This window comes from Montipora capricornis, chromosome 10, assembly GCF_036669925.1.
Source record: "Montipora capricornis isolate CH-2021 chromosome 10, ASM3666992v2, whole genome shotgun sequence".
NCBI classification, from domain to species: Eukaryota; Metazoa; Cnidaria; class Anthozoa; order Scleractinia; family Acroporidae; genus Montipora; species Montipora capricornis.
In genome coordinates this window covers 19,194,388-19,206,297 of record NC_090892.1, presented here as the reverse complement: position 1 = coordinate 19,206,297, position 11,910 = coordinate 19,194,388, and the positions used below count along the sequence as shown (strand labels likewise).

The window sequence follows — 11,910 nt, the reverse complement described above, 5'->3', positions numbered from 1 at the left end:
AAATTAGCAGCTATTAACTGGTTTGTTTTGGAGAAATTCTTCAATAAAAAAAAAAAAAAAGAAAATGACGAAAAACATGCGTTTTAAGGTACAAATCTATTACAAAGGGTATTTTTGCATTTAACTCCTTTTAGCTATAGAAAGGGAGTAACAATATTATTGCTGACAAGAAACTTTTAGTGTAATTTCTGGTGTGAAATTTGCAGGAAACCTAACTATTTTCGACCTATTCGTGTCTTCGATCGGGCGGTAAAAATGAGAAAAATATTTGGGCTAAACTATCACGTAGCTGTTGTGTATCATCTTTGCATGGAAAATACTTCCTTCAAATCCTTTCCCAAAAAAACACTGAAGTGGTGAATCTCAAAAATCCAGATTTAGATTTGATCCGAAGTATTCTCCTCGAGTGTGGATACTTTGGATTCATGATCCGTTTTTGGATTTCTCCCAAAAAAACGCAAAATCCGTTTTCGGATTTTCGCACCTTAAGTTACCCGAAGTATGGTTTTTATTTTTGTGGATCGATACGTTCTTTGAGAGTATAAATAACCCGGAAGCTCCGCTTTTAGGCTTGGCTAAATCTATATATTATCTTTCCGTTGCCCTCATTGAGTAACTGTTTAGTTAACATTGACAACGAGGGTGACTTCGACAATGACTGTTGGTAAATCGTTTTCGTACTTGAATTCAAGTTCAGCGATAGTCATATAAGCGGAACTTCGAACTCCAGTTTGCCAAAAACAATATACGCATTTGGCCGGTCTCGGGCAAAATCTTGGCATTAAGCTGCTCTTGCGGCTTTACTGAAAGCAAGAAAATCTGATCATACTCTTGCAGAATCAATCTCAAAATAAGCTACTCAAAGCAAACATTAATTGAACACCTTTGACAATTTGCGATGAAAACTCGTCGCAACAACATTTAGTGGAATCCGAGAAACCGCGTTGAGCACAAGTGGCTGTACAGAACTGATGCGCAGTGTGGACAATCGTTGTCCAACGTCATACTCGTTGTTAACACTGACATCCTTTGTTGTCTTGAATTCCAAGCGCTTTGGTCATAACCTATAATCTGTTGGATAGATAGATGATAGATAGATAAAGAAACAGATATTTCTTTGACGAAATACTTGGAGCATAAGCTAAATTTGTTTACATTTACGCTTATATAAAAAGGCAAAAGTTTCCAAAGTTAAAAGTTCTATAGTGATAATTAGAATAAATAAAAATATCACTTGCTACAACATGGCTTAATATGAGACTATCCCTACAGAGGGGTTTTTCCACAAAGGGCTTACAAAGTTCCTTGAGTTCCTCGGTGAATACTTGCAAGAATTTCCAACTGGGAGCAGTTTGTGAAGGCTGTGTCTAGTGTTAGTGGCAGCGTCATCAAAGAGTTTGGCAGCAATTGCCTCTCTCTTTCAAATAGTGAGTGCGTGCTGAGGAGGTAAACCCTCGCTTTTATTGTATAAAAACAAATAGATTCCATTTTGACGAGGGTTTCTTCAGCAAAAGAATTAAGAAGAAGTCAATAAAAAATGAAATTTTATTTATTTAAATAACGATGTGTCACAATTTAAGTCGTCCAAAATCAGAAATTCCAGCTTTATTGTATCGTTTAGGAGGTTTTGAACTATCTTCTTCCTCATCTAATTCGATTTCACGTTTTATTGATATTTTTCAGGAGCAACAGACTCGGCGGGTAATACTTGAAATATCATGGTGCTGATATTCTTGCAAAGACCTTACCTCTCTATTCCCGGTGCTCTCCATGACATTCTTGTCTGGAATTCCTTTCTTTAGTCCTCGGGGAGTTAAGACAATGTGCGAGCCAGCGAGCCATGGCTGCAAGCCATGCGAGCGATGCGAACCATGACTTAATAACTGTTTATCACCGATATTTGAAATGGGTGCTTTAATAGACTTAAATACGAAAGTCCCTTGTTTCGCATGGCTCGCTGGCTCGCAGATTGTCCAGTCCCGTCCTCGGGTTGCCAAGGAGTTTAAGAAAGGACGACGGCTTCGGCAACGACAGCGCCAAAAAGAAGTAATGTTATCGGTTAAAAGAAACAAAATGATCGTGCTGCACGAGCACGTCAGGCACGCATTTTTAAACATTTCTCTAGCTCCCGTACTCATCAAAACTACTACGTGAAATGACCAAATTTAAGGTTTTGACGACAACGTGGACAAACTACAGTGAATCCTTAAGTCTCACTCTTTACTTCAAATCAGTCCGTACCAATCCAGTTTTAGGACACTTCGCCCATATTGCATAGTATAAACAGGATGGAATAGTCATGAAATACTTGAAGTGACGTTTTCCAGGCCGTAGCCGTCGTGGTTTCTTAAACTCCCTGCTATCGTTGAACGGAGACTGGTTTGTGACTTGACTCTCGATTCAAGCTCCTTTGCACAACCTTTTAACCGTTTCCCTCAGCATATTGTGACCCACGGGTCAATTTTCATACCAAATGTCTTAGATTCTCCAAATAAGATTGCAGTGTTGTTTTGAATCCTCTTTTGAATGCTTAAAGCAGGCGTAGCTCTGAGCACTGACAGAGGGAGGGGGGTAAAGGGCGCACCGTCGGCTTCCATTGATACCAGTTTCGTAACTGAAGGAACTATCGACGTTAAATAAAGTGAATTTACCTTTACCTCTGCCTGACTACCAGGTAAAGCGCCTACGACTCCAACATGCTTGTGCTTCTTTTGTATTGGGTAATGATTTAGTTGTATGAACGAGGTCTTACTGCTATTTTCATATTTCTGCGGAATTCATCTTCAAGCGCCGACGGCCAAACTGCGTTGTTGCTTCCATCAATCAAAATTCCGACGCCAACCACAGATGACGAAATCAATGGCTGCGTGATATACCCCTCCAATCAGCTTCTTTCTTTCCCATGGTACATTCGTACAGTCGAACTCGACGTCGATGGAAAGCGATGGAATCTGTACGAATCTTTATAAAAACGTATTATAATGGTGTACAAACTGTGAACTAAACAAAAACTATTATTCACTTTCCGGAGGCGGAGTCGATCTTCCCGGCAATGTTCGGAAATTTGATTGATAGAAGCCAAAACGCAGTTTGGCGCTTGATGATCTCGTACCCAGATCTCGGGTACGCGAATACGCACTTGAAGGTAAGATTCCGCAGAATTATGAAAATTGCAGTAAGTCTAAGATGGGTACCCACTCGATTAAGGTTTATTAATGTAGATACCCTTTAACATCAAACTAACGATCGAATTGTATCTGTCTCTTGGTTCGAATGAAAAAAAAATTCATCATGTACAGCCGTCCCTCCTCCAGCTCTCCAATAATTTAGGATTAACTGCCTTTGTGATGTACGACATATTTTGCTTGCGATTAGGCATGGTTTGGTCCTAGGAATTGGCAATTTCTAAGTATTATCAATTCCTTGACGCAAATAAGAGAAGCCCTTATAAAAGATGCAACTTTAGATAGTTCAGCATGAGACACGACGCCGCTCAGAGAGAAGGTGAAAACGACATCAAAATACTCTTCTTCTTGTCTCAGGTCACCTTGAATGTAGCGTACATTAATACATCCAGTCATAAAACATTGCAACAATGCTGAGAACCAACCTTTTCTTCGCGAATAGCAAGAGCACGCTCATGGTACTCTCTTGCTTGTTCCAGGTCGCCTTGGGCACGAAGTACATTACCCAAATTGTTTAAAGTTGTTGCGACATCGATATGCTGAGAACCAAGCTTTTCTTCGCGAATAGCAAGAGCACGCACATGATAATCTTTTGCTTGTTCCAGGTCGCCTTGATCCATAAGTACACAACCCAAAAGGTTTAAAGTTGTTCACATCGATATGCTGAGAACCAAGCTTTTCTTCGCGAATAGCAAGAGCACGCTGATGATAATCTTTTGCTTGTTCTAGGTCGCCTTGGGCACGAAGTACACAACCCAAGATGTTTAAAGATGCTGCGACATTGATATGCAGAGAACCAAGCTTTTCTTCGAGAAAAGCAAGAGCACGCTGATGATAATCTTTTGCTTGTTCTAGGTCGCCTTGGGCACGAAGTACACAACCCAAGATGTTTAAACATGTTGCGACATTGACATGTTGAGAACCAAGCTTTTCTTCGAGAATAGCAAGAGCACGCTCATAATAATCTTTTGCTTGTTGCAGGTCGCCTGGGGCACGAAGTACACAACCTAAAAGGTTTAAAGTTGTTGCGACATTGATATGCTGAGAACCAAGCTTTTCTTCGAGAATAGCAAGAGCACGCTCATAATAATCTTTTGCTTGTTGCAGGTCGCCTTGGGCACGAAGTACACAACCCAAAAGGTTTAAAGTTGTTGCGACATTGATATGCTGAGAACCACGCTTTTCTTCGAGAATAGCAAGAGCACGCTCATGATAATCTTTTGCTTGTTCTAGGTCACTTTGGGCACGAAGTACACAACCCAAGTTGTTTAAAGTTGTTGCGACATTGATATGCTGAGAACCAAGCTTTTCTTCGCGAATAGCAAGAGCACGCTCATGATAATATTTTGCTTGTTCGAGGTCACCTTGATCCATAAGTACACAACCCAAAAGGTTTAAAGTTGTTGCGACATCGATATGCTGAGAACCAAGCTTTTCTTCGCGAATAGCAAGAGCACGCTGATGATAATCTTTTGCTTGTTCCAGGTCGCCTTGGGCACGAAGTACACAACCCAACATGTTTAAAGATGTTGCGACATTGATATGCTGAGAACCAAGCTTTTCTTCACGAATAGCAAGAGCACGCTCATGATAATCTTTTGCTTGTTCCAGGTCGCCTTGATCCATAAGTACACAACCCAGAAGGTTTAAAGTTGTTGCGACATCGATATGCTGAGAACCAAGCTTTTCTTTGCGAATAGCAAGAGCACGCTCATGATAATCTTTTGCTTGTTCTAGGTCGCCTTGGGCACGAAGTACACAACCCAAGATGTTTAAAGATGCTGCGACATTGATATGCTGAAAACCAAGATTTTCTTCGCGAATAGCAAGAGCACGCTCATGATAATCTTTTGCTTGTTCCAGGTCGCCTTGATCCATAAGTACACAACCCAAAAGGTTTAAAGTTGTTCACATCGATCTGCTGAGAACCAAGCTTTTCTTCGCGAATAGCAAGAGCACGCTGATGATAATCTTTTGCTTGTTCTAGGTCGCCTTGGGCACGAAGTACACAACCCAAGATGTTTAAACATGTTGCGACATTGATATGCTGAGAACCAAGCTTTTCTTCGAGAATAGCAAGAGCACGCTCATAATAATCTTTTGCTTGTCGCAGGTCGCCTTGGGCACGAAGTACACAACCCAAAAGGTTTAAAGTTGTTGCGACATTGATATGCTGAGAACCAAGCTTTTCTTCGAGAATAGCAAGAGCACGCTCATAATAATCTTTTGCTTGTTGCAGGTCGCCTTGGGCACGAAGTACACAACCCAAAAGGTTTAAAGTTGTTGCGACGTTGATATGCTGAGAACCACGCTTTTCTTCGAGAATAGCAAGAGCACGCTCATGATAATCTTTTGCTTGTTCTAGGTCACTTTGGGCACGAAGTACACAACCCAAGTTCTTTAAAGTTGTTGCGACATTGATATGCTAAGAACCAAGCTTTTCTGCGAGAATAGCAAGAGAACGCTCATAATAATCTTTTTCTTGTTGCAGGTCACCTTGATCCATAAGTACACAACCCAAATTGTTTAAAGTTGTTGCGACATCGATATGCTGAGAACCAAGCTTTTCTTCGCGAATAGCAAGAGCACGCTCATGATAATCTTTTGCTTGTTCCAGGTCACCTTGATCCATAAGTACACAACCCAGAAGGTTTAAAGTTGTTGCGACATCGATATGCTGAGAACCAAGCTTTTCTTCGCGAATAGCAAGAGCACGCTGATGATAATCTTTTGCTTGTTCCAGGTCGCCTTGGGCACGAAGTACACAACCCAACATGTTTAAAGATGCTGCGACATTGATATGCTGAAAACCAAGATTTTCTTCGCGAATAGCAAGAGCACGCTCATGATAATCTTTTGCTTGTTCCAGGTCGCCTTGATCCATAAGTACACAACCCAAAAGGTTTAAAGTTGTTCACATCGATCTGCTGAGAACGAAGCTTTTCTTCGCGAATAGCAAGAGCACGCTGATGATAATCTTTTGCTTGTTCTAGGTCGCCTTGGGCACGAAGTACACAACCCAAGATGTTTAAACATGTTGCGACATTGATATGCTGAGAACCAAGCTTTTCTTCGAGAATAGCAAGAGCACGCTCATAATAATCTTTTGCTTGTTGCAGGTCGCCTTGGGCACGAAGTACACAACCCAAAAGGTTTAAAGTTGTTGCGACGTTGATATGCTGAGAACCACGCTTTTCTTCGAGAATAGCAAGAGCACGCTCATGATAATGTTTTGCTTGTTCTAGGTCACTTTGGGCACGAAGTACACAACCCAAGTTCTTTAAAGTTGTTGCGACATTGATATGCTAAGAACCAAGCTTTTCTGCGAGAATAGCAAGAGAACGCTCATAATAATCTTTTTCTTGTTGCAGGTCACCTTGATCCATAAGTACACAACCCAAATTGTTTAAAGTTGTTGCGACATCGATATGCTCAGAACCAAGCTTTTCTTCGCGAATAGCAAGAGCACGCTCATGATAATCTTTTGCTTGTTCCAGGTCACCTTGATCCATAAGTACACAACCCAGAAGGTTTAAAGTTGTTGCGACATCGATATGCTGAGAACCAAGCTTTTCTTCGCGAATAGCAAGAGCACGCTGATGATAATCTTTCGCTTGTTCCAGGTCGCCTTGGGCACGAAGTACACAACCCAAGATGTTTAAAGATGTTGCGACATTGATATGCTGAGAACCAAGCTTTTCTTCGCGAATAGCAAGAGCACGCTCATGATAATCTTTTGCTTGTTCGAGGTCACCTTGATCCATAAGTACACAACCCAAAAGGTTTAGAGTTGTTGCGACATCGATATGCTGAGAACCAAGCTTTTCTTCGCGAATAGCAAGAGCACGCTGATGATAATCTTTTGCTTGTTCCAGGTCGCCTTGGGCACGAAGTACACAACCCAAGATGTTTAAAGATGTTGCGACATTGATATGCTGAGAACCAAGCTTTTCTTCACGAATAGCAAGAGCACGCTCATGATAATCTTTTGCTTGTTCCAGGTCGCCTTGATCCATAAGTACACAACCCAGAAGGTTTAAAGTTGTTGCGACATCGATATGCTGAAAACCAAGCTTTTCTTTGCGAATAGCAAGAGCACGCTCATGATAATCTTTTGCTTGTTCTAGGTCGCCTTGGGCACGAAGTACACAACCCAAGATGTTTAAAGATGCTGCGACATTGATATGCTGAGAACCAAGCTTTTCTTCGCGAATAGCAAGAGCACGCTCATGATAATCTTTTGCTTGTTCCAGGTCGCCTTGATCCATAAGTACACAACCCAAGATGTTTAAAGATGCTGCGACATTGATATGCAGAGAACCAAGCTTTTATTCGAGAATAGCAAGAGCACGCTCATGATAATCTTTTGCTTGTTCTAGGTCGCCTTGGGCACGAAGTACACAACCCAAGATGTTTAAAGATGTTGCGACATTGATATGCTAAAAACCAAGCTTTTCTTCGAGAATAGCAAGAGAACGCTCATAATAATCTTTTTCTTGTTGCAGGTCACCTTGATCCATAAGTACACAACCCAAATTGTTTAAAGTTGTTGCGACATCGATATGCTGAGAACCAAGCTTTTCTTCGCGAATAGCAAGAGCACGCTCATGATAATCTTTTGCTTGTTCCAGGTCACCTTGATCCATAAGTACACAACCCAAATTCTTTAAAGTTGTTGCGACATCGATATGCTGAGAACCAAGCTTTTCTACGCGAATAGCAAGAGCACGCTCATGATAATCCTTTGCTTGTTCCAGGTCGCCTTGGGCACAAAGTACACAACCCAAGATGTTTAAAGTTGTTGCGAGATTGATATGCTGAGATCCAAGCTTTTCTTCGAGAATAGCAAGAGCACGCTCATGATAATCTTTTGCTTGTTCTAGGTCGTCTTGGGCACGAAAAACACAACCGAAGACGTTTAAAGATGTTGCGACATTGATATGCTGAGAACCAAGCTTTTCTTCGAGAATATCAAGAGCACCCTCATGATAATCTTTTGCTTGTTCGAGGTCACCTTGATCCATAAGTACACAACCCAAATTGTTTAAAGTTGTTGCGACATCGATATGCTGAGAACCAAGCTTTTCGTCGCGAATAGCAAGAGCACGCTCATGATAATCTTTTGCTTGTTCCAGGTCACCTTGATCGATAAGTACACAACCCAAATTGTTTAAAGTTGTTGCTACATCGATATGCTGAGAACCAAGCTTTTCTTCGCGAATAGCAAGAGCACGCTCATGATAATCTTTTGCTTGTTCCAGGTCGCCTTGGGCATGAAGTACACAACCCAAAAGGTTTAAAGTTGTTGCGACATTGATATGCTGAGAACCACGCTTTTCTTCGAGAATAGCAAGAGCCAGTCATGATAATCTTTTGCTTGTTGCAGGTCACCTTGATCCATAAGTACACAACCCAAATTGTTTAAAGTTTTTGCGACATCGATATGCCGAGAACCAAGCTTTTCTTCGAGAATAGCAAGAGCACGCTCATGATAATCTTTTGCTTGTTCCAGGTCACCTTGATGCATAAGTACACAACCCAAATGGTTTAAAGTTGTTGCGACATCGATATGCTGAGAACCAAGCTTTTTTTCGCGAATAGCAAGAGCACGCTCATGATAATCTTTTGCTTGTTTCAGGTCGCCTTGGGAACGAAGTACACAACCCAAGATTTTTAAAGATGTTCCGACATTGATATGCTGAGAACCAAGCTTTTCTTCGCGAATAGCAAGAGCACGCTCATGATAATCTTTTGCTTGTTGCAGGTCACCTTGATCCTTAAGTACACAACCCAAATTGTTTAAAGTTTTTGCGACATCGATATGCTGAGAACCAAGCTTTTCTTCGAGAATAGCAAGAGCAAGCTCATGATAATCTTTTGCTTGTTGCAGGTCACCTTGATCCATAAGTACACAACCCAAATTGTTTAAAGTTTTTGCGACATTGATATGCTGAGAACCAAGCTTTTCTTCGAGAATAGCAAGAGCACGCTCATGATAATCTTTTGCTTCTTTCAGGTCACCTTGATGCATAAGTACACAACCCAAATTGTTTAAAGTTGTTGAGACATCGATATGCTGTGAACCAAGCTTTTCTTCGCCAATAGCAAGAGCACGCTCATGATAATCTTTTGCTTGTTCCAGGTCACCTTGTTCCATAAGTACACAACCCAAATTGTTTAAAGTTGTTGCGACATCTATATGCTGAGAACCAAGCTTTTGTTCGCGAATAGCAAGAGCACACTCATGATAATCTTTTGCTTGTTCCAGGTCGCCTTGATCAATAAGTACATTACCCAAATTGTTAAAAGTTTTTGCGACATCGATATGCTGAGAACCAAGCTTTTCTTCGCCAATAGCAACAGCACGCTCATGATAGTCTTTTGCTTGTTCCAGGTCACCTTGTTCCATAAGTACAGTACCCAAATTGTTTAAAGTTGTTGCGACATCGATATGCTGAGAACCAAGGTTTTCTTCGTGAATAGCAAGAGCACGCTCATGATAATCTTTTGCTTGTTCCAGGTGGCCTTGGGCACGAAGTACACAACCCAAGATGTTTAAAGATGTTGCGACATTGATATGCTGAGAACCAAGCTTTTCTTCACGAATAGCAAGAGCACGCTCATGATAGTCTTTTGCTTGTTCCAGGTCACCTTGTTCCATAAGTACAGTACCCAAATTGTTTAAAGTTGTTGCGACATCGATATGCTGAGAACCAAGGTTTTCTTCTTGAATAGCAAGAGCACGCTCATGATAATCTTTTGCTTCAGAAAAGTCACCCTGCTTTCTTAGTACAGTACCCAAATAGTCAAAACATGTTGCGACATCGACACATAGAGAACCAGGCTAGTCATTGGCTTTTTCGACCTGTCCTTGAAAAACATCGTTATGGTTACTCAAATTAAGAGCCTGAATGCCAAATGTTCTGGATGTACTATAATCACAATGAAAAAGACAGATATTGCCCAACTTGATAAAATAACGTGGGTAATATTTCATGCTTAAATTATTACTTTTCCCTAAGCTTAGATATGTCTCCTGCATCCATAGCATTTACAATTTCCGTCATTAGGCATCTTAAATGCGGTATTAAGTGCAAGCTTTTAGTGACGGAATCTAATCTAAGGAGGCTTTTATCAACTGCAAATTGGTAAAAAGACGTAATAACCCCATCAAAAACTTTAAAGTTCTCAATTTCCAAATATTCCTCAGCAATTTTTCTTTGGATAACATCTCTCACAATCCGGTGAACGCGAACGAAGACGTCACTGCCGTCTTCTTCAAGTAAAAACAGTGAGCTTTTTCGAATCCTCAAACCAACAATATCTGCATCATTAAGTTCGTCTCCTGTGCTACTATCGTTTTTGTTCTGGAAATTCAGAACGTAGTTGATCAAAAGTTCCAGGTTTAATGGTTGCTGTGCTCAGAGAGAAATGAAATGGAATGCGTGATTTAAAACCTTATCAGAGGACATCACGCGGTCAACGGCCAATGAAATCGCGGCGGTCATGGAGTTTGGATAGCTTGGATTTGATTTGGCAAGGAAGGCCTCAGTGTTAGCGCGCTGCCCTTTGGAAAGCTTCTGTAGATAATCTTTCCAGCCAAAGTTAGAGCATGATTTGGTTTCTCGTACTTGTTGGACAAACGTGGCGGCGCTTGCTAAGGCAAGGGGTTGATAATCTAATGCCTGCACAACTTCTTTTGCGGTGTCATCGTCGTCGAAGCCAGAGATGGAGGTTAAAAAAGAAATCGCGTCATTTAACCTCATGCCATTGCTCACAGATATGTGACGAATGAAAGACGTTTCTGAAGGTATAGCAGCGGTGTCTTGGGATGTTATTAACACTTGACCGTTACGCCATTTCGTACTTCCCCTTTCTGGCAAATGACAACTTATTTCATGTAAACTCACGACGTTGTCCACTATCAACAGCCAGGAAGAGTAAAGCTCCACTTTGGTACTAACTAAGGACTTTATGTTTGTGATCTTCTCCTTTGTTTCCATATCTTTATTTTTAAGATTCTGCAGCACTGCATCTTCCGGACATTTAAGATTTCGAGCAAAAGAAACATAAGACTCGAACAAAGAATCAACGTTTTGCGCATTTAGAGTCATTACAAATGCCTTCACATTTGCGACCTTTTTTTCTTCCTCAAACCATTTCTCCGCAACCAGAGCGCTCAACTGAGATTTGCCGCTTCCCGAGTTTCCTGAGATGTACAGGTAACTCAAATGGTTTTCGTTGGCTTCCTTTAGTCGCTTTACCTTTTGAGCTATTTCTTCCACCTCACAATCTCGTCCAGCAATTTCGTGCGATGGCTTGGGAGGGAGAACGCAAAATGGAGGAGCCTCACTCTGCAACTGCTCTTGAAGGACTTTTCGATTTTGTTCTGTTTCTTTTAGTTCGTCTTCCAGATCTTTAACTTGTTGGAGTACTTTGGTCAACTCGTTTGTTGGAAAACTCGTTTGGTTTCTAATGTCCTTAATGTTCACATCGGACAGGCCAAGTGCCAGAAATGCCGCCGAGACTTTTCCTATGGCATTTTGGAACTCTAGCTTTGTGAGCTTGCCCTGTGGCAAATGAGCAAAGTCTTGATTACGAAAAATTCTTAGAGCATCCACGTTTGATTCAATCGTGGCGTTTAGAGTGCTCCCGATACAATCGGAGTAAAGGATAGCGTAAAAGAGCATGGTGCAGTCCCATTCTGCTCTGTTGCCATTAACTA

At 41.2% G+C, this 11,910-nt stretch overlaps 3 protein-coding genes and 1 pseudogene across 3 annotated transcripts; all 4 read right to left on the bottom strand.

The window, feature by feature from the left end:
* Nucleotides 1-3,686: 3,686 nt before the first annotated feature.
* Nucleotides 3,687-5,063, bottom strand: LOC138020388 (nephrocystin-3-like). Its single transcript, XM_068867382.1, has one exon. The coding sequence runs from the start codon at nucleotides 5,061-5,063 to the stop codon at nucleotides 3,687-3,689; it is 1,377 nt and encodes a 458-aa protein (XP_068723483.1).
* Nucleotides 5,064-5,610: 547 nt separating this feature from the next.
* On the bottom strand, nucleotides 5,611-6,069 carry LOC138020386 (kinesin light chain-like). Its single transcript, XM_068867381.1, has one exon. The coding sequence runs from the start codon at nucleotides 6,067-6,069 to the stop codon at nucleotides 5,611-5,613; it is 459 nt and encodes a 152-aa protein (XP_068723482.1).
* A 421-nt stretch (nucleotides 6,070-6,490) lies between these two features.
* LOC138020385 (nephrocystin-3-like) lies at nucleotides 6,491-7,453 on the bottom strand. Its single transcript, XM_068867380.1, has one exon. It carries the CDS (start codon nucleotides 7,451-7,453, stop codon nucleotides 6,491-6,493), a length of 963 nt encoding a protein of 320 aa, XP_068723481.1.
* Nucleotides 7,454-7,624: 171 nt separating this feature from the next.
* The window catches only part of LOC138020384 (tetratricopeptide repeat protein 28-like), a 26,597-nt pseudogene continuing 22,311 nt past the window's right edge, over nucleotides 7,625-11,910 (bottom strand).